Consider the following 22,095-nt stretch of genomic DNA (forward strand, 5'->3'; position numbering starts at 1 on the left):
CAGTTTCATTTTACATTTCCAAGAGCTCCAGTTGCCTGTTAGTACCAACGAGGCCCATCCAGAGATTGCAGGGCTTTCGCGGGGCCAGCAGCATAAACAAGTGGAAGCTTTCAGGTGAAAAGGCGAGGCCTTTTTTTGCACGCGCTACTCAGCAAATATGAAGTAAAAGCAGCAAGCGCAGCCCTCCTCACTAGAAATTTTCCACCTTAGCCACTACATTAGGAAACACAAAACAGAGCAGCATGCACTTTCTGCCTCTGGAGTACGACAACTTGTGTGAGACATTTCTTCTTTTATTGCTCTACCAAAACAGTTATCAAAGGGAATAAGTACAAAACAAGAAGAATTCAGCAGAACTTTATCTGGTTTTCCTCCCAAGAGTGACCACCTCATCAGCTTCGCCAAAAATCAACCTGTTTTTTGGCTTGTACATCCGCTTTGGTATACTTGCGCAAAGATGAGCACTATCGCAACTGGAGCCTTCTCCACAACTCTCTCCCCTCACTAGCTGGTGACACTTGCCCCCGTTGTCTTTCCCACAGACACCTGCGTCCTGAGACAGCAGGACAGCTGCCGTTGCTGGGATCCCGAAGAGCCGCCGAGGATCCCATTTCAGGACATAACTTTGCAGCTCAGTGCCGCAACCAGCACCCAGGTACAAACCCACAGGACAAACACCCGCCATAACTCCCTGGGAGTGAAAGGATTACAGGGATGTGGGATTTACTCCTGGTGGGAAAGTAACCCACAGGGCGCCTGACCGACCCGGCAGCGGAACACATGGACAGATCTGCATTGTGTCCGGCTGCTCCCCTTGTCTTGGGAAAAGCGGGTGCCGAGCGGGGCCAGGGTAGTGCCGAGGGGGTCCGTGAGGGCTGGACGGGGAGGGGGGCTGAGGGAAGCCGCCTTTCTCACCTTGCTCACGACGTTTTGGACGAGGCCGGCTCTGATGCGGTAGTGCCACTCGTGGCAGTCACACTCGCTGGCGTTGCCCCCCGCGGGGGTGGGCAGCCCGGGCGGGGGGAAGATGCTGCCGTTGCCGCTGCGGTTGGCGTGGCCCGGCGCCAGGGACCCGCTCCAGTTGCCCTGCCCGTCCGCCTCCCGGCACCAGAAGTCGGGCTGGTCCAGAAGGAAGGAGTCCGAGAACTTGCTGAAGCCGATGAAGAGGGCCGGGACCCAGGTGAGCAGCACCAGGGTCCGCTGGTACCTGCCGCCCAGCCCCCCGAGGAAGGGCAGCACCGAGCCGTCGTAGTCGAGGAGCAGCGGGCTGCAGGCGGCGGCGGGGGGCGGCGGCACCGGCACCGCCTGGATCTCGGCCCCGGCGGCGTTGGCGGGGGGCGGCCCCGGGGGGGCGGCGGCGCTCCCCCCCGCAGCCCCCGGCACCGAGCCGTTCTCCTCCGGCAGCGGCCGGCCCCCGCCGCCCGCCTCGCGGCGCCGGTCTATCGCCATCCAGCCGCCCGGGGGGACTCACATAGGGGGGGGGCTGGGGCAGCCCCGGCTCCCTCGCGAGTCCTTCCCTCCCTCTCCTCCACGCACACACACCTTGCAACGTAATATATTGCACGCTCCCAGCCGGACCCGGCAGGAGACGGATGGGGAGGGAGGAAGGAAGGAGAGGGGCGAATAAAGGGGGAGGCACCGAGCGAGCCCCTCGCTCGCTCCCTTCCTCACCCGCACCCTGCGGCCACGAACCGCTGCAGCTGCCGGCGGTGCCCCCCCTCCCCTCGCCTGTGCGTCAAGCTGCACTCATCCCGGCTCTCCCTTCCCCCCTCCGAGAGACACCGCCGAAAATAAAAGGAAGGATCCAGCCGGATCCGAGCATGCAATGGGCCGGGGGGGGGGGGAGAAAAAAAAATAAAACCACCCACCCTGCAAACCAAACCCTGCAACAACAAACCAAGCAAAACCGGTGCAGCAAGACTCTACGAACACGCCTCCTCTCCCGGTTTTGGTGAGGAGGAGGGAGGAGAGGGAAGGCGAAGGAAGGAAGAGAAGAAAATAACAGCTCCCGACGCGGCTTCCCCGCTTCCCGCACAGCTAAAGGTCCCCCCCCGGCCGCGGCAGCAGCAGCAGCGGCGGCGGCAGCCCCCAGCACCTCCCCGCCGGCCCCTCGCAGCCCCCCGTCCCGCACATCTGGCTCTGCAGCAAGGGGCTCTGCAGCAAGGGGCCCCGCCGGCCCCTCCACGGCCCGGGCTGCGGAGACCGCCGCCGCCGCGCGCCTCCCGCGGCAGCCCGCTCGCCGAGCCGAGCCGAGCCGTGCCGCCGGCCGCACCTCCAGAGGCGGGCAGCCCGCCCGGCTCCTCGCCCTCCGCCTCCCGGCAGCCCCCACCTGCTGGCCCGGCCCGGCCCGGCCCCGCCACCGCCCCCGGCTCCGCCCCCGCGGTGCCGGGCGGCCGCACCTGCTCCCGCCGCGCCGCGCCGCCGGCCCGGCCGCCCTGCAGGGACCCGCCGCCGCCGGGGGCGGGACGGCGCCGGGGAGCGGGGAGGGAGCGGGGCGGGAGCGGGGCGGCCCCGCGCGGGCTCCGCGCCGCCCCGCGGCCACGCTGCGCTCCGCCGCGCCGGGTCAGGTAGCGCGGCGGGCCGAGCGGCACCGGGGCGGGCAGGGTAAGGGCCGGGGAAGGAGGTGCTTTCGCTCTACAGCGCGCTGTTATTTCCTTATCAATTATTTACACGGCATCCCTTTAATAATGCAGTGCGGCTGCAGCTGGCTGGGCTGGAGGAGCCCCGGGGAGCCAAGTCGCAGGAGGGCCCTGGGTGGCTGAAGAGGGGGGACTGGAGCGGGGACAGACGCGGAGGGAAGAACCCGAAGTCGAAGGGGGCATTTCTGGGACCTAGAGCGGTGCGAGAAGACATACCTGCATTGCTTCAGTCAGCCTGTCAAATTAGTACACACTTAAAAAAAATAATAATCATATTAAGACCTGACATTAATTGTAAAATTAATTGTAAAATAGACAGTTCAAATTTGTGAAGGTTATTTTTATGTTAAGATAAATTTACTTCAGCATGTAAGTGCCTCAGACTATTTTCATCGTGGAGCATAGCCCATGCATTACTGAATTGTGCTGTTGTTTTCTCCTTTGGAAGAAAGGAAAGAGAGACAACAGATCAATATACGCTTGTACACATGAACGTGGCTAGTGAGCAGAAAATACTTGTGTGCAGTAGAAGAGGACTGGCATCATTACCGAATATAAATGGAAGAGCAAGTTGTTGGTGGATTTTCATTTACTTGATCTGGTCTCTGCAAGCGGGTTATTGTACCCCATTAACTCCTCAGATCTTCCTCCCTTTAGCTCCTTTTCTTACATAAGAAACCAAAAAGGTTTCCCATCTACTGGTGGCTCTGGATCCCTTTTTATGGCTTCCCTCAGTCCTGCTCTGAGGGATCCCCAGTACCCGAGCGGCCCTGCAGCCTCCCCAGGCGACGCTTCATCCTCCTGTCTGATACGAATATTCCTTGCTGAAACGTGAACCTGGTGCTCCCTGCCCAGGGAAGCCTCCTCTCTCTCTTCCTGTGTCGCAGTGCCCTTTTACATCCGATGGCTGTTATCATGTCCCTGCGCCATGTTTTCTTTATGACAACCAGCTGCAATTTGTCCACCTCTCCTGCTGTCTCCTCGGCCTCCGACTGCCCCCAGCTCTCCTCTGGTTTCCCCTCAGCTGCTGCCTGCAGCACCAGCCTCTGTGTGTGCACGGGGTTAACCCCGCCTGCAAAAACAACAACTCTTTGTCGCTTTTCAGTCACGTTTTGTGCTTTCCAAGCAATTCCTTAGGATTACATTGGAGGATGAAATAAGAATTCAAAGTACTTACAGTTGCTCCCTGATTAATGCCACCTCTGAAGGCCACTAATGAAACGTCCCAGGCCAGACCCCTTTGGAATTGCATCTATAAGCCACCCGTTTGCCAGTAAACCACTGACAACTGCTGTTTCCACAGTTTTGTACCCACTGCCCCACTTTTTCACATAAACTGAACTCCCTCATTTATGAACGGATGTGCAGAGCCTAACCAAGGCACAGCTGATTGTGGCCCTTGCTCCTTTCTTCCGTAATAAGGTCTGTTCCTCTATCGCCAAAGGAAATTTGGCCGGCTTGTCCCAGTTTCTTGTTGACAAGTCCATGTTAATAGCTGCTTATTTCTTTGTTTCCTTCTGTCTGTTTACAAATGATGTGTCTATTTGTACTAGGTGCTTTCTGGGGAAAAAAAATGGCTGGCTGGTCTATTTTTTTTTTTTTTTTTAATTATTTTAAACTGCCCTTTTTAAAGATAGGCACCAGCTTTGCCTTTTCCCATCAGCAGGGTCCTTGGCCATCCTCCCTGAGTTCTCAGAGGTAGACACTAGTATTTCCAATGTTGTTTGAGCCACTTCCTTCAGTACCCTGGCGTGAAGTCCAGCCAGCCTGTTGGTTTGAACACCTCTAAGTTATCTAAGCACTCTTGTAACCAGTCCTGTCCCAGTCTGGGCTGAAACCTCATTCCTTTGTCATTAATATGTATTGTGTCAACCACCTGATCACAAGTGACCTCTTTTAGCCAAGCCTGGTGCAAAAAAGGCATGAGGCACTCGGAGCTTTCTCAGCATCAGTCAATAGCTTTCTCTCTCTGATGAGTAATCCACTTGCTTTTGACTTCCTCTTACCGCTGATGTACTTACCGAACGATTTCTTGTTACTTGCGATGCTCTTGCTAGTTAAGTTTTATTTGTTGTATTGGCTTTTTTGTGTTTGCCCCCGTGTGCTCTTGCTAGGCGGTACTTCTGCACTTACCCCGTGGAAACCTGACCTACTTTCTCTGTGCTTCCTTTTTGTGTCGTGAGCTCACGATTTAGCCTGATCGGTTGCTTCCTCCCCTTCCCAGATTTCTTCTGCGATGCGATCGTTTGGGACAGGTCTTCTAGAAACTCCCAGCTACCACTCGCTCTCTTTTCCCACATAGGGGAAAAGGCCTTGGCATGGCCTGGGGTTGGCAGGGGGAGATGGAGAGGGGAAGAGGGCTTTGGGAACGGAGGTCTCTCCAACAGTGCCTCTCTGACCTCAGATAGAAGACATAGGATCTTTGGGGTACCTCTTTGTTAGAGGACAAAAAGATATCATTTAAAAGATGAGTTGCGTTCAAGAAGAGAATGAATCAATGTCTTTTGGTTTATTTTTTCCACATTCACTGAGTTATATTAAGGAAATTGCATACCTTTGTAACCTAGGTCCTCAACAGTTTGGGGAGGAGGAGCAGAAAAGGCGGCTTTGGTCTCCTCTGACAGGAGCAGTTTGATCCCTGCCATAATGCAGGGCGAGCGGCCTCAGAGCTGGGACAACACGATACCGGTGAACTTCACCCCATTGCAGAGCAAGCCTCCCGTTGCAGAACGAGCATCCCGTCTGTCGGCACTCTGCCACGGCTCAGAGGATTTGAAGCCAGGATCCAGAGAAATATCATCATGTTTACAGAGAGGAGGAAAAAAAAAAAATCAAGCTTCCTTAGCCTTGGTGTTAACATTTCAGATTCTTGGAAGGCCAGCCACAGTACCTTGAAGAGCTCCTGGCACAAATTCCTGGTTTATGTGGAATTTGCAACAACCTCATTCTGCACAATAACAAACCTAGTTATATTTTATTGTTTTATGGGATGTATGCTTGGTTGCCTTTTTTGTCTAAAGGAATCCTGTACTGTAGAGGTGAAATTATGACAATGCAATAAACCAAAGCTACTTGGTACAAAGATCGATTAATAAAATCACCTATTGGAATGCAGACTATTTATATAATGGAGGAAAGCACAATGTGTTCATCAGATCACAGGAGAATTTAGGTTGGAAGGGATCAGGAGGTCTCTAGTCCCACCTCCTCTCAAAGCAGGATCAGCTATGGGGTCAGATGAGGATGCGCAGGGCTTTATCCGGATGCTATAGGGGATTTTTCAGTTCAGGAGGGCCAGGTGAGTACTGCGAGAGCTGGATGTGGGGCAAGATAAACAGAAAGAAAGAGGAATGAGTTGAAAATGTGAAAAGGGGCTAAGCCACTTGGAAGACAGGCAGAAAAGCCTGTACTCATTTCAGTGTGCTCTCCTCCAATCTTGATTGAACCAAAGACACCTGACTTTCACCATTCTTCCAATGTCAGCAAAGGTTAGTGAAACTCAGTAGCAAAATGTTCTGTCCCTTCCTGATGCTGATTCAAATAGAAGATGACAACCTATTACTTGTGTCATTTACTCTGCTGGCAGAGGTCTGTACCCCATACAGGGAGGGATGCAGCAGGGGAAGGGTTCCCATCCCCCATCTGCTAGGGATGTGGGCGTGATGGGGAATGTGGGTGGCTTCGTGTATTATCCTAAAAACAGAAAAAATTATTTGTACACTAACTATTGGAAAAGATCATAGATGTTGCAAAGTCAAGCAATCTGAAGTTGGTAAATGCTGTAACTAAGATTGCTTGGGCAATGTTAATTTGTGCCCCAAATCTTGTGCACGTGATTATGATGCAACCTTTAATTAACATTGTCTTATGATGCAACCTAGAATTACATGATTACGTACAATTTTTCTTGCAGGTCTCCTGTCTTATTCGGGGGGGGAAGATAACTGCTTAAGAAGCCCTGACTCTCAGCAGGATTCAGGCACTTAAAATACCGTTGAGAATCTGGGCCTTAATGAGGAGCAATTCAATATTTTGTTTTCTCCTTGTTCAGTATGGAGCCCCATGACTTATTTAATGCACTATCTTCAAACCCTGCTCTCAAGAACTAACGATTAATGTCCTCATGGGCTTTTTTATAATTCCCCCCTATGAAGTATCCAAGTGTTTCACAAATATTAATGCATTTATTTTCAAAGTGTCTCCATAAGGGGAAGGTTTATTACCTTCCTTTCATATTGGGAAACTCAGAGGCAGATATGTTAAGGTGAAAACCATGAAGTTTTGTGTACTTGCAGCTCCCAGCAGTTTAGCATTCTTGAGCATGGTGCAGCATTTTGTATTTTCAAAGCACAACTCCTGTTGGCAACTGTGAATGTGCAGTGTTTTTGTAAATCAGATTCCAGAGTCTCAAGGCATGCACTCATAAAATGAGACAAATGCAACTGGAATAATATCATATGGTGCTTTGAGGGAGAGACAGAAGCCTGACATCACTCCTGGGCAAAATGATGGAGCAGGTGATGCAGCACTTGATTAATAAAAAAATTAAAACTAGGTAAGATAATTAGAGACAGTTAACCTGGATTTGAGGAAAATAAACTTTGTCACACTACCTTTTTTTTTTAAAGGAGGTTATGAATTTGGTTAATGAAGACGATGGTACTGATGTAGAATATTAGTGACGGTAGAATAAGAAAGATAAACCCAAACTAGTTCTACCCTAGCTTGATCCAGGTTGTGAACAGATGTTGTCGTCTAGACACAGCTGTGCCACCGGAAGAATTTACCTCCATCTGCTGCTTGTTACCATTTCCCTGCTAGAAAGTAGTCCCCCTTGCAATCTGCCTGCAGACCAGTTCCCGCATGCACCCCCTACTTCGCAGTAGGAAAAATCAGTTAAGTTCACTCAGATCAGCAACTTAAATGGCATAAGTTTGTCCTGATAATTTTTCTTGATGGGAGTTGAGGAGCTCGCTCAGATACCTCTATACCTGTCAGTAGCCAGCCAGTTGGCTTTCTAAGTTATGAATTTAACTCCCTGGAGAAGCAGTGACACCCCTCAGCTCTTCTTCCAGTCTCCCACCCCATTTGTGATTCACCTACCTCCACAATCAACGAGGCAATGTCGTATAGGGAACAGCCTTCTTCACAGTAAGGTGACCCACATGTGAAGCAGGTCTATCCTGTTCGCTGAATAAGGCAAGCCCGCTGTGGAAAAAACAGTAGGTAGTCATGTAATTTAAAGGCTTTTCTCACTGTACATACACAAATATTATACACTTTATATATATATGTATAACACATACGCATTATGTGAACACACATGCACACAGAGGCCAAATTAGATTTACACAAGCCATTTTACCTTGTGTAATTTCTGACTTTCAAGTGCTTAATTTTGCATTCTTCATGGTGTTTTAGTGTAGGGTTTTTTTCTCTGTGCATATATGTTAAAACAATGCAAAAAACTAATGAGTGCTTACACAAGACAAGTTCTACAGTGTGCATAATTTTTAGACACAGATTGTTTGAATGCCTTAATGGAATGTAGTGAAATTGAGTAGGAATTAAGTCAGTCCAGTGGCTCTTTTATTTTCAACAGATCTTCAAATACTAGAATTAAATAAATTAAATTAAATGAACAATTAAATTAAATTAAACAGGCTTTGAGCCAAACTCCTGCTTCCAAAGACCAAAGTCTCTAACAGCATTCATTTTACACTCCCTTGGTCATAAGATGGTAGCTGAACATCTGATGTTGAAAAATCACTTAGTGCAAATATGTATTTTCTGCATCCTCCTCTAAGGCAGCTGACAGATTCTTAACAGAAGTACTGAGACTGGAATAGTAATACTTAGTTCAGGAGCAAGACAGGTGCATTTTCACCTATAATGGGAATCACAACATGCTACATGCAGGTCCTTACCGTCACTTTTACTGTATAACTCAGTTTCTAAAGGGAAAGCAAAAACCAAACAGCACCTAGGATATTCCTTGAGGATTATCGGAAGAAAGGAATCAGGACACCCTGAGGGAACTCAGTGACTCAGAGTGCAGCCCTCAGACAGATAAATTACACCTTGCACGCAGACTAACTCTGCAAGCACATGTATATGCTACAGAAAGTAACCAAACAAATGTAAGGTTGGCAACTCAAAGCCTAATTGCCGCAAGCGTATGAATCACCAAGTTCCAATCTTGCAGGACCTAACTGGAATATTTAATAAAAATGGAACCTATAATCAAGAACCTTACTTGCACATGAAATATTTCCCTTTGATTTTATTTTTCTTTTTACACCTGGATAAGCGACATTCTCAATGGGGAATGTTTCTTTCCACGCCTGCTCCTATATTGTATATGCAAGCTCAGACTCACCTAGTGTCCAAACGGTTTTGCTGTGAGTCCGTGCTTACGTGGGCTGGGAGTGAGCTCCAAGGTACAGCAGCAAGACTTGAGCCTCTTCTATCCTTCAACACAGGCCGAAACTGGACCTTACCTGTGGAGAGGCTGAGAAGGGGCAAAGTCTTAATTAAACTGTGTCGTGTAGCCACGTGATGTCGACATAAATACATCCATCTATTTACACGTTACCTGGCACCCACTGCTGCTTGTACCCTGCAAATCCTGCTTGCAGTTGGACTAGATGATCGTTGTAGGTGCCTTCCAACTAAACTATTCTATTCTATTCTATATCACAGACAGGAATTACTGGGATACCCTGCACAGACCTTGCTAAACTTGATCTGCACAAGTGCAGCCCTAGATACTCTCCCACTGCCCATCCACAGGGGACACCTGCACCAGTGGCTCACAGCTCAGCCCATGGTTCTCCTGAATAAATCCTTTCAAAAATTTCAAGGAGAGGAACATATTCTCTATTCTCTGCATACAAAACAAGCATGACTGTGCGCATATGCTTTAAGAGAGAAACAAGAGCATTAATTAGTTCAAGTTGGAGAAAGTGCATGTTGATTTTGCTCAAGAAAATTGTTATGAAACAAAATAACAGCCTTAAGAAGAAAAGGGAAAGAAAGAGGTCGGGAAAAAATCATAACACAATATTTAATATTTTTGTTGTATTTTCTATCAACGTTTGAAGATTTGAGAGATAAGAGGCTTGCACTGCTAGAGTTAAATAGTTTGTAGTTACCTGGAACCCAGGCCAGCTTGTGCAAATACGGCTCTGCAGCGCGGTCAGCCCGGCAGACTTTGTCTTTCCAGGCATAACCACTGATTTATACCTTATCCCACAAAGGTCAAAACTCCCTTTCCAGCATGCTAGTAATGTCTTGAGCTGTTAGCCTCTACCCTGGAAATACCAAGCACTTCTTTCATAATGTTTTTTTGGCCTGAATTTATGCAGCCTAAAATCAAGGAGTCCCTGGACTTTTGAAATTAAAAAAAAAAAAGAGAGAGAAAGAGGGAGAAAGGGAGAGAGTTGGGTCCCTTCGTTTATCCAAAGGGCTCTGTATTTTACACCACTAGAGCCCCAGGACCGCCTGCATATGAAGTAAAGGGTGAAATTCCAGCCAGTTTTGCTCTGGACCAGCAGGGTCTGGCTGGCACATGCAGCTCACCAGGATGTTTGCTCAGTAGACACCCAGCTTATCTCAGGGAAGGCGAGAGGTGTCAGCTGTACCAAGTACGCTGCACCAAATGACCCACTGCAGACTTGCCCCAGCCTTTTCTCCCTCTGGTGAGGATGCTGCATCTGAGGAATCTGAAAATACAGCAGACGGTCAGAAAATGCAGGTTCCTCTGCAGCCAGAGGCATCTAGTTAGAAATGTTTTGCTGGGGCGGGGAGGGGGGGAGGGGGGGGGAAAGCTGCCAGCAGCAGCCAGAGCATGAGAGGTTACACCTGGATAGAGAAGAAATGCTACAAGGGAATAAACACCTGGTTTGGGGAGGTTTGGCTTTAAAAAAAAGAAAACAGGCTTTAAAAAAAAACCAAAACAGTAAATTGTAAACAATATTGTGAAGAAACAAACCTGGTGTAGGATGACGGGGGGAAAGGGAAATTAACCTTTCATCCGTACAAGGCTTCTGTTTGTGATTAAGAGATAAAACAGAGGATCACTGATGAGCAGCTTTTGCTGTGGCCTTTCCCTGCTTCCCGCTACCCACTCAGCTGGTCCATGGATGGTCAGCCAGCAGAACAGGCCATACCGATGGCCTCAATCAGCAAGGAGGAGGCTGTTTTTTGCTGGCAAACCTGCGTTTCTTTTCAAGAAAACGTTCTTTTCAGATATGCCAAAGGTTCAGCCGTCTTCCTCAGGAAGACATCAACTGGGCAACGAGCTTAAAGCAGCTGGCATTTAAAAAATAATAAAGTCTGTACTGGTGACTGCAGATGTTGTAAATTGTTCACACTTGTGACCGTGTCATGGGAGAACATCAAAGGCTTCCACTGGTTCTGTGCTTGTTTGGAATGAGATAGGCGGTGAGCCAAAACCTACCTTGGCAAAAGCCTCCTGTGTTGTGCAGCTTCGCTGTCCTGCCAACTATCTTAGGCAGGACATTTCTTATCTCCAGTTCCCTTCCATACGGATCAAGTGTTCCTGGCCATTTGGATTTTGACAAAAGGCTCTGTATGGTTATTAGCTTTAATGCTATTCCGGAGCTTTAGGCAGCAGGGAGATTGGTAGGCTAGTTTCACAGTGGTGTTGACCTATTTGTGATCTCCTTATTCAGTGTCAAACAGTTATTCTGACTGGGCGCCTCCCTGGCTCCTGCTTATTTTCATAGGCTTACCTGGATCAGATGACTAACTGGTGCCCAGTTCAGCTTCTCCTCTGCAACACACTTTTGTGATTAAGAAGCCACTGGTAAGAGATGAGGATGTATTTGTATAATTATGCAGCAATTCTCTGTTAACCTCTCTCAATTATTTTTAAAAGCATGTTGCTATGGCAAAATGCTCCTGGAGTCAGTTATTTTAAATTTTTCTTCTTAGATACTTAAACCCATCCTTCCGGTATTTTCAGATTTGAGGACAAACCTTTATCCAGTTAGTGAACGTAGATGCAATGTATGTTGCTCACTCTGCTGGGAATGAAGTGTCCTACCCACCGCTCCAAGACCTCAGAGCAAATCAGTGCAGTGCTTAATGAGCCTATATTAAAATGAGCCTATTTAAATGAGCCTATATTAAAAAAGGAAGAAGATTACAGATAGTAAGTTTTAAAGTTTAGGACAAAGTTTCTTTTCCTCACTTTATTGGAAGTGGACAAAGTAGGACGGGTACAAAGCTAATAATTACTTCTTTTAAAAACACAAATAGAGGAACGGAGTCCAAGTGGGACGAAGTTCAGAGTCTGCTGTTTTCTTTAAGTGAATTTACCTAAAACTCCTGTGAGCTTTAAATCAGACTTTTCTTTTTCTTTTCATTGCATGAGGTGCAGACTCCTGAGCTGTGACTGATACTAGGCATCTATATTCCTCCCATTTTTAGGGTTGGCTGCTACTATCATGGAAAACATTAGTGTCAGCTTCACCTTTTTGCAAAACAGTCAGCATTTGGTTTGGCTGAACAAAAAATATTTTGGAATGGACCTCAGTGACCTTCTGCAAATTGATAGCCGGCTTGCAACAGGCAAAGCTGAGTCACCAGTTGCGCGGGGTTGAAATCCAACCCATACATCTGTAGCATATCTTGCATTGCCAATGTAATTGGTGGTGTGATGTTCTCCAGTTTTAAAATAGCTCTGAAGAGCCTCTGATCGGATTTTGGTTGGATACTGTACATTACACATAACCTCTGGGAGGAGGTGAATTTAGACATCTACTCTGTAAATTTTGGGTATTTGGGTTCTCCTGTTCTATATTCGTTTTCCTGGGAAATTTCCAGTTCCTCAGAGGGAAGGGAATTCTGAGTTCGTCCAGATTCACACTCTTCTGGTGGATTCGATCCATCAGACCGCTGAGGCGAAAAAGCGATTCACTTTCTTTTATTAACACATCTATTCCTTGCAGGGTTTCTGACATGGTTTTGGTGAAGTCCACAGTGCTTGCGACTTCCTTTTTAAATCCAGTCCAATATCACAGGGAAATTTAAGATCTTCTGGGATGGGGGTGTAAGGACTGTATCGCCAATTTGACTGTACATTTTAGGGTCTTTACTGAACTTCTGAACCTCCTTCAACCTCCCACATCAAGTACAGTGCAACAAAGCTTTCAGAAAGTGAACCGCTTTGTTGCTGGCAGGCTGTTTTACTGGGGAGAGGGGAACAAGCTAGGTAACACTACATTTCATGTCCCAAAATGTAGCCTCTGCTTTAAACATTTAATTAAGTTCTGTTTTCAGATTTTATCAACACTTACAGGAGTATCCCCTCGGTAAATACTTTCTGCAAGAGTTTCCTTGTGTGCCAAGTTCCCAGCTTACAGCCTTCTCTGACAGCCTGACTGCAAAGTCTGCTGCAAGCTGCCATTTCAGAAGCTGCATCATAATATTATTCTCAATAATTGGTAAGTCTTAGCTTTAGCAGCAATAATACAGATCCTATAACCACATTCTATAATCCAGTGAATGCTCCAGGAGCATTCATGCTGTCACTCACATACAGCAGGCACAGAACCGCTTGTACTTTATTAGAAAGTGCTGTAATTTTGCCCACCACAGTTTAGTCCTTTTTTTTTTTTTTTTGAAACTTCCCTTGTGGTTTTAAGAGCCATGATTTCCATTATCTCATTTTAAACAAATGAGGTTGAGTATTTGTTGCGACTCTTTGAAACACCAGGGTCACAGTCTGCTTGCACACAAAGCAGCTGAATAGAGTTTCAAGTCTACGTCTCCACTTAAGGATGTATTTTCATCTTGTTCAGCATAATGGCAGTGCAAGTCGTCTTTTTTTTTTTTTTTGCAAGATAAAGTATAGTGCTTAATATTTCCATCAGGACTTTGCCATTTTCCTTTTTGTTCCTGGAATTCAGAAAACTTAATGTATCACTGACTTTGTTCACTTTGAAGAATCTCATCTGTTTTGTGGGGGTATACAAAAGCCCAACAGCTCCAGAATTTGTCTCAAGCCTTTTTTTTCCCCAAAAAGAAGGAACTGAAACAATGTAAAAGCTTTTTTCTGGGCACTTAGTTACAAGTAATTTGCACCTGAAATCTGTAGTTAGAGAAACAAAATCTGCTGTCACTGGTTTCTGAATAGTGTAATCACTGCCGAAAAAAAAGTCAAACCAGGGCAAACAGAGAGAAAAGCCGTGTTTTCCAGAGCTATAGATGTAGCAAAGCATAAATGATGGCTGATGAAGTACCTCAAAAACCCAAACAAGCAATTGGCATTTGATTGTAATCGCTGGTGGCAGGGGACATTTTGAGCAATATCCAATCTCCCTCACCTTTCCAGCATCTAGTTTAAATGCAATATAGATGCCTGAAGGTGGGAGCCTAACGTACCTCTGCAGCCAAGGGTAAGAGCTGGACATGTCCAGAGAGCAACGCAGAGCACACAAAGCTACGTGCCTTACGTCAGTTGTTGCATGTCTATCCACACTAATCCGTTTCATTCAGCCATGTCAGCAGGGCTAATCTTAAAACAGATGCTTTTCTTTTTTATTCTTTAAACAGAAAGAATAGTGTAGGATTGCAGGATTTTAAGGGAAATGCATTTTTAAAAAAATCTACAATATTCTGCTAGTATGAATTATTTTGCTGGCTTGCTGGCTTTGCATACGCACTGTCCTTCGTCAAGGTCTAGGACGTGGCAAGGTAGAATAATGCTGTCCCTTAGCTATTGATTGTACTGGAAAAGTGACTTCTCTGGTTCCTTCCAAAGTGAACCCCAAAAAGACATAGATGGCAGAGCAAGGTGACACCTTCCATCTCACTGTGTCTTGGCACGGTGAGACTTGGGTAAGGATCTGCAAAACTGAGCCCTGGTGAAGCAGGGCTCCCACCGCACCTTCCTCCCCTGCTCTCCGTGGTGAGACGAGGGCTCCCGCCAGGCAGCAGGAGAGCTGAGCAGATGCGGGGTCATTTTGCCTCACCTCGGACCTGCGGGGAGAAAAGGGGCCACATCTCGTGGGGGAACATCTTGTTCTCGTGGGGGACTTCAACTTCCCGGACGTCTGCTGGAAATACAACACGGCAGAGAGGAAGCAGTCTAGGAGGTTCCTGGAGTGTGTGGAAGACAACTTCCTGACACAGCTAGTAAGTGAGCCTACCAGGGGAGGTGCCTCGCTCGACCTGCTGTTTACAAACAGAGAAGGACTGGTGGGAGATGTGGTGGTCGGAGGCCGTCTTGGGCTTAGCGACCATGAAATGATAGAATTCTCGCTTCTTGGTGAAGTAAGGAGGGGGGGCAGCAAAACCACAACCATGGACTTCCGGAGGGCGGACTTTGGCCTGTTCAGGACGCTGGTTGAGAGAGTCCCTTGGGAGACGGTCCTGAAGGGCAAAGGGGTCCAGGAAGGCTGGATGATCTTCAAGAAGGAAGTCTTAAAGGCGCAGGAGCAGGCTGTCCCTGTACGCCGTAAGAAGAATGGGTGGGGAAGACGACCGGCCTGGCTGAACGGGGAGCTCTTGCTGGGACTCAGGAAAAAAAGGAGAGTTTACCGCTTGTGGAAGAAGGGGCAGGCGACTCAAGAAGAGTACAGGGATCTCGCTAGGTCGTGCAGAGAAGAAATGAGAAAGGCAAAAGCCCAGCTAGAACGCAATCTGGCCGCTGTCGTTAAAGACAACAAAAAAAGCTTTTACAAATATATTAATGACAAGAAGAGAGCCAAGGAGAATCTCCATCCTTTATTGGATGCAGGGGGGAACATTGTCACTGAGGATGAGGAAAAGGCTGAGGTACTCAATGCCTTCTTTGCCTCAGTCTTTAACAGGCAGACCAGTTATCCTCAGGGTACTCGGCCCCCCGAGCTGGAAGACGGGGACGGCGAGCAGGATGAACCCCCCGTAATCCAGGAGGAAGCAGTCAATGACCTGCTATGCCACCTGGACACTCACAAGTCTATGGGACCGGATGGGATCCACCCGAGAGTGCTGAGGGAGCTGGCGGAGGTGCTCGCCAAGCCACTCTCCATCATTTATCAGCAGTCCTGGTTAACGGGGGAGGTCCCGGATGACTGGAGGCTTGCCAATGTGACGCCCATCCACAAGAAGGGCCGGAAGGAGGATCCGGGGAACTACAGGCCTGTCAGCCTGACCTCGGTGCCGGGGAAGATTATGGAGCGGCTCATCTTGAGGGCGCTCACAAGGCATGAGCGGGACAACCAGGGGATCCGGCCTAGCCAGCACGGGTTCATGAGAGGCAGGTCCTGCTTGACCAACCTGATCTCCTTCTATGACCAGGTGACCCGCCTAGTGGATGAGGGAAAGGCTGTGGATGTGGTCTACCTGGACTTCAGCAAGGCCTTTGACACTGTCTCCCACAGCATTCTCCTCGAGAAGCTGGCGGCTCACGGCTTAGACAGGTGGACTCTGCGCTGGGTCAAAAACTGGCTGGACGGCCGGGCCCAGAGAGTTGTGGTGAATGGAGTTCAATCCAGTTGGCGGCCGGTCACGAGCGGTGTTCCCCAGGGCTCAGTACTGGGGCCGGTCTTGTTTAATATCTTTATCGATGATCTGGATGAGGGGATTGAGTGCACCCTCAGTAAGTTTGCAGACGACACCAAGTTGGGTGGGAGTGTTGATCTGCTCGAGGGTAGGAAGGCTCTGCAGAGGGACCTGGACAGGCTGGATCGATGGGCCCAGGCCAACTGTATGAGGTTCAACAAGGCCAAGTGCCGGGTCCTGCACTTCGGCCACAACAACCCCATGCAGCGCTACAGGCTTGGGGAAGAGTGGCTGGAAAGCTGCCCAGCAGAGAAGGACCTGGGGGTGTTGGTCGACAGCCGGCTGAACATGAGCCGGCAGTGTGCCCAGGCGGCCAAGAAGGCCAATGGCCTCCTGGCCTGTATCAGAAATAGTGTGGCCAGTAGGAGTAGGGAAGTGATCGTGCCCCTGTACTCGGCACTGGTGAGGCCGCACCTCGAATACTGTGTTCAGTTTTGGGCCCCTCACTACAAGAAGGACGTTGAGGTGCTGGAGTGTGTCCAGAGAAGGGCAACGAGGCTGGTGAGGGGTCTGGAGAACAAGCCTTATGAGGAGCGGCTGAGGGAACTGGGACTGTTTAGCCTGGAGAAAAGGAGGCTGAGGGGAGACCTCATCACTCTCTACAACTACCTGAAAGGAGGTTGTAGCGAGGTGGGTGTTGGTCTCTTCTCCCAAGTAACTAGCAATAGGACAAGAGGAAATGGCCTCAAGTTGCGGCAGGGGAGGTTTAGATTGGATGTAAGGAAAAATTTCTTTACTGAAAGAGTGGTGAAACATTGGAACAGGCTGCCCAGGGAAGTGGTGGAGTCCCCATCCCTGGAGGTTTTTAAAAGACGTGTAGATGAGGCGCTTAGGGACATGGTTTAGTGGGCATGGTGGTGTTGGGTTGACGGTTGGACTCGATGATCTTAGAGGTCTTTTCCAACCTCAATGATTCTATGATTCTATGATCTCCTCACTCAGGGATGTGGTGCAGGAGGAGAGGAAGCAGCACGGAGAGAAGGGCCTTGTTCGAGCACAGATGCGGTGACCTCTTCCAGCCTTGCACTTTTTTTTCACTTTTTTTTCCTTCACTTTTTCACTTCTTAGGGAGGGGTGAGAGGAACCAGAGCACGCCCTGGGGATCTTCAGCTTGGTCTGTGCTACTAAGGCTTGGCTGATACCCTGGGGAGAACTGATCTGCCTGAAATCCCTCCGAGGCTATCAGGAGTCTGTACTCCTTCGGGCCCAAAAAGAACAAGTTTTTAAGAGTCTCTGGAGAGGGTGTGAAAAATAACATTCCACTGTTTAACCCTGTGTCCTTCCTGATAGTAACAGAAGAGGATATGTCTACCCTCCTGCTCACAGGGACATTATGGCAGTGAATTTTCAGTCCCTATATACTCTGTGGGAAGAGACAATGTGCTGAAAGACCTTGACTCTCCGCCAGAGTCCACATACAAAAAAATCCCTTGCTTTTACTTCCAGATAACTAATAGGTGGTAATTAATAGGATCAGTCTGTAAAATCCTGCTTATGACTTGATCCGAAAATGATTCAATAATACCACGTATTCTACTGGGTGTACATGGCATGCAGATATTCAACATGTTGGTTGTTTTCCAGGCAGTTGTAACCAATTTTTCTTTTTTTTCTTGAGAGGGGAAAAGAAGTGTCTATTGACTAAATTCTCTATCATAATTTTAACGTTTAATCCCCAAGGCCAGAGCAATTACTTTCCCTTTTCCTTTGATATCCGATGCCCTCCAGCTGGGTTGTAGATTAGCAGACACAGGTGCTAAATTTAGGAGAATTAGTGTGCATAAGTACTAATTAAACTAGTCACGACAGCCACTGCCTTCACCAGCGATGCCTTCCAGGCATCCCCGGAAAAGAAAATACGTGAATTTACAGGCTTTCCAAGAAGCTGCACTGGGTACAGAGGCCTGCTGACTGTAATCCCCAGTTTAGCTACATGGGATGGAGCGGCACTTTCCCTGTGTTATCTTTTCTGTGAGGTTCAGTGCCAACCTGTAGAGGACCAGCGCATTCATAGCCTGGAAATAGAGCCGCACTCAGCAGTCCCGAGGGGCAGGTAGCATGGCACTTTGGTTTTGTGCTACCTGGATATAAGTCCAGCGTGCCCCAGACCTGGACCGCCTCACTTCTTTGGGGCTCACATCTGAAAGCATTGTTCTGCACTGCAGCAGAAATAGCAGCAGCATGGTGTAATCCAGCAGCCCTTGCCTCTTTCTTTTCAAGGTACTCAGTATGCAAACTAAAAAGATAATTTCTCTAACTGCTACTGTTGCAGATGCAGTCTGGGGTCACTGCATTCAAGTGAAGCCTTTATTGGTTTTTTTACATCTCATAAAAGATGGTAAAAATGAAAATTCTCTGAGTAATTTCTACCCTCATTTGTGCAAGAACAATGACGTTTCCTTCAAATGATGCCTTTTAATGACACCATGGAAACCTAAGGATTTTTAAAGGATTTGAACAGCGTAATTCACTGTGAATTGCAGAACAATTCTGCTGGTGTGCCAGGGAAGAGAATTCAGCTTGTTCTCCTCGAATGTGAAAGTAAAGATCTTAAAACAAATAATTCCAACAAACAAAATTCTTAGTCTGGAGTTGTACTCACTTGAAGTGAAATTCATGCCTAGTAATAATCTACCACAAAATGTACCAATTAAGTCCTGGTTGAGTCCTTGAAATAGGTCTTCAAGATGCATAAGTTTTGTGCTGATCCTCTCCAAGGGAGCAAATTGCACTCCAAATTCTATTTGTTTGCTGAAACTAAAGGAAAGCCAGCAAGGCTTCCCGCAGGTCCCAAGCTTACGCTTTCACAGCTCACTCAAGCTGTTGGCATTTTGTTGAATAAATAAGGAATGGGTATAAATGTATTTCGGAGTTTTAGTTTGAATGCGTTATCAAGATTTTAATGTACTATGTAGCTGTATGCAGCTGTGTGTTGTCATTGTATGGCTGTGTTAAACTTTCTGATTTATCAGGTGCCTTTGCAACATGCAAAGAAAATCAGCACATCCCCTTTGATCCTTTCAGACAACTTACACTAAGCTGTCAGCAAGAGCAGAAATGGACTTTTAAGTAGCTGGTATCATCAGCCAACTGCAATATGGCGGAGATACCGTTGAAACAGATGAGATGAAAATAATACGAGTAGACACAGCAGGAGTGTCCCCACAGGCCAAGTGGTATTTCATGCAATTGTATGAGTGAGCTTGTATTGTTTGCTTGAAACTTAAGAAGTTAACTTAAACAATAAGTATAGCTTATCAGTTCAGCACAAGTTAACTGATAACTTGAGCTCATAGGCTTTGAATATTGCTGTCATCTTCCTTTTGCTTACGGGGGAGACGGAGAAAAGCTCTTGAAACAAGAGGGAAAAAAGCCCCATGTAACACTTTGGATTTGCAATCAAGTCAATATTAAGATAAAAGGGTAGATCCAGTGGTGGGCTGGCCCTAAGTCTCTGTTGTACAAGACAGGTATTTTTATGAAATCATTTTTCAGAATGGCACATTAGATTATTCTCTCTAAGGTAGAACAGAAAAACTATGTGTGTATCTGTGCCCCTGAGTACTGTTGTCTGCTCTTTCAGGTTAGCACTTGGCACCAATATGTTGCACAATACGTAGGAATTTCAGTCTTCAGTAACTGAATGCTAGTCCTTTTTGAACAAATTTTGGCTGTTTTGTCCCATGATGCAGAGCCCATTGTGGCAGACCCCTTGACTTCTGGCTCAGCCCATTTTTTAGCATTCCAACATATGATTGGGCTTTAGTTTCACCAGAAATGTCTTCTGAGCTAATTAGTGTGTGGCCGTGGGCTGGGGAATATTTAGGTGACATCCATTTTCTGACTCAGATAGCAATTAAAGGTGTGAAACTTCAACAGCAAGGTTAAAAGCATGGATAAATTATCACAAGGCGAAACACATGCTAATGGTAGCTTTCTCTATTAGGCCATACATGCAACTACCGAAGAAACCTCACTGCACCGCTCTGCTTACTATTACCATGTTACATGGACCGCAAATCTCATTCAAAGATCATAAATCTGCATTCAAAGACTAATCTTTACACCACGTTGTGTCATACATCCCCCAGGGCCATTTCACGGGGGGAGTGATGGGGGAGGCGCAGTGAGCAATGACTTGTGAAGGTCCCACACTGTGATGGTGCCAAGTCTGGCATGAGGATCCAGGGATCCTGACTGTCCGTACCAGGGGTGTAATGCACACCAGACAAGTCTCTCCTCACCCATCCGTCTTCCTTAACTCCATTTTCCCTCTGAAAGTCAAGAACTGCCGAAGCCAAGAATTGTGTTTGAGCAAAGCCTTCTCCCAGGCCCCTTTAGCACTCCCAAACCACTCATGGAGACTGTAATTGGTGCGGTGGCTGTAGACATGCGAAACTCCAGTAAAATATACTGAGAATACAACTGTGCTGTACTGTCCATTTTTGTAAGCCCAGTAATGAGTCCCTAAGAGACAGCCAGTAAAGCTCAATTATTCCATCCAAACAGCCCAACTCTCGAAGGTTGACTGGCTTGATTGCTAGTTGTGCGCTGCTGGAAAGACAGCCAAAAATGAACTAGGATCCTGAAGTGTTACAATGAAAAAATCAAATTTGATTAGTTTTTTGACGCTATTTATTCTGCGAGTCTTCCAGTTCCCTGCTGGAGGTCTGACAAGCAACCCCTGCCTCCTGCGCTGCCCCTCCTAGAAAGAAAGTGCTTGGTCACAGCTGGGCAAAAAACCACTGGACAGCAATTACTTCTCAGGATATAAGCACTCCTTTTTATCTTGACTATAGTGACCATTTAGGAGCAACACAATTTGCTTCCACCTCTGACAGACATTGTGCTGCCTTTGCAGTATTTTCCATCGGGCCAAGCCCCACTCCCCTCACTCGTGTCAAGTAGCGCATTTGAAGTGACCGACAGGGTAATGAACTGACATCCCTAAGGGGGTAAGATCAGCGACCTAGGGTGGGAGTGGAAATCTGTATCAGTCCTCTTATAAGGCAGCAAAGGGCCCAACCCATTAAGCTATTGAGCAGCCTTGAATTTTAGATTTAAGCTACACCAGTGGTTTTAATAGCCTTATCATTCACAGAGCAACAGCGTAGGTAGGGCAGGTATGTTACTTTGCCAAAGAAGGCCTCTTAGACCACAGGGCATATACTCTGTGGCAGGCGTGCCTGTTCTTTTATTAATTGCAACAGTATGATATTTCACCTCAGCCAGGTGCATCCTGAGGTCACCATTCCCTTTCCCCCCAGTCACTTGGGACCTGCCATTTGCATGCACAGTGACAGATGTTGCCCTGCCTCTCTCATTTCTCAGCCGGGGACTTGCTTTCAGCTGGGAAGGAGCTTCATCATAACTGTTATTTACAGGCAGCTGGTAGATTAAGAACAGTCTTAATTAAGAATTAAGGGTTTTTTAAAAAAGAAAAATTCTTTTTTTTTAAAAAGAAAAATTCTTTTTATAGAATTTATATAAAAATTCTTTTTTTATATATATACCTAAGGTAAACTGCCACAAATTAGCACACACAACGGTTTGTTCTTCTACAGAAACAATTCTGTAACATCTGATTACAAGTCCATGATAGAGGAACACACGGGAGCTTCCTTGCCTGTATGCCTTGGAAAGTCACAAAAATCCAGAAGCTGCTACACCACAGAGCAAGTACCTCGCTGATATTTAAAGGATCATCAATATAATTGAATTAAAAGAGATGGAGTCTCTAACTTCCCTTGACAGCATGCAACCTAAGTGTAGTTAAAAATACAGCCAGCGGGTTTTCAAGCGGAGGGTAATGCAGTGCCAGCAATTTAAGGTTTGTGCTGTTGTACACGGAAGTTGCACACTGGGCAGTTTTGGGTTTTAG

The 22,095-nt window shown here is 47.2% G+C and overlaps 1 protein-coding gene and 1 long non-coding RNA gene across 3 annotated transcripts in view; both read right to left on the reverse strand.

The window, feature by feature from the left end:
• Positions 1 to 2,192, reverse strand: part of SLC22A23 (solute carrier family 22 member 23) — a 115,019-nt gene extending 112,827 nt beyond the window's left edge. For both annotated transcript variants that reach the window (XM_076330471.1, XM_076330470.1), the window contains exon 1: positions 916 to 2,192. In XM_076330471.1, the coding sequence (XP_076186586.1) occupies positions 916 to 1,449 (534 nt within the window). In that variant the 5' untranslated portion in view covers positions 1,450 to 2,192. The remainder of the gene's footprint in view (positions 1 to 915) is intronic.
• A 2,942-nt stretch (positions 2,193 to 5,134) lies between these two features.
• Positions 5,135 to 9,144, reverse strand: LOC143156657 (uncharacterized). Its single transcript, XR_012994659.1, has 3 exons — positions 9,019 to 9,144; positions 7,743 to 7,847; positions 5,135 to 5,401 (listed from the first exon to the last, which is right to left on the reverse strand). It is a non-coding gene; the product is annotated as an uncharacterized LOC143156657 (long non-coding RNA).
• Between the last annotated feature and the right edge of the window lie 12,951 nt (positions 9,145 to 22,095).

The sequence above is a fragment of the Aptenodytes patagonicus genome, chromosome 2 (assembly GCF_965638725.1).
Source record: "Aptenodytes patagonicus chromosome 2, bAptPat1.pri.cur, whole genome shotgun sequence".
NCBI lineage: Eukaryota > Metazoa > Chordata > Aves > Sphenisciformes > Spheniscidae > Aptenodytes > Aptenodytes patagonicus.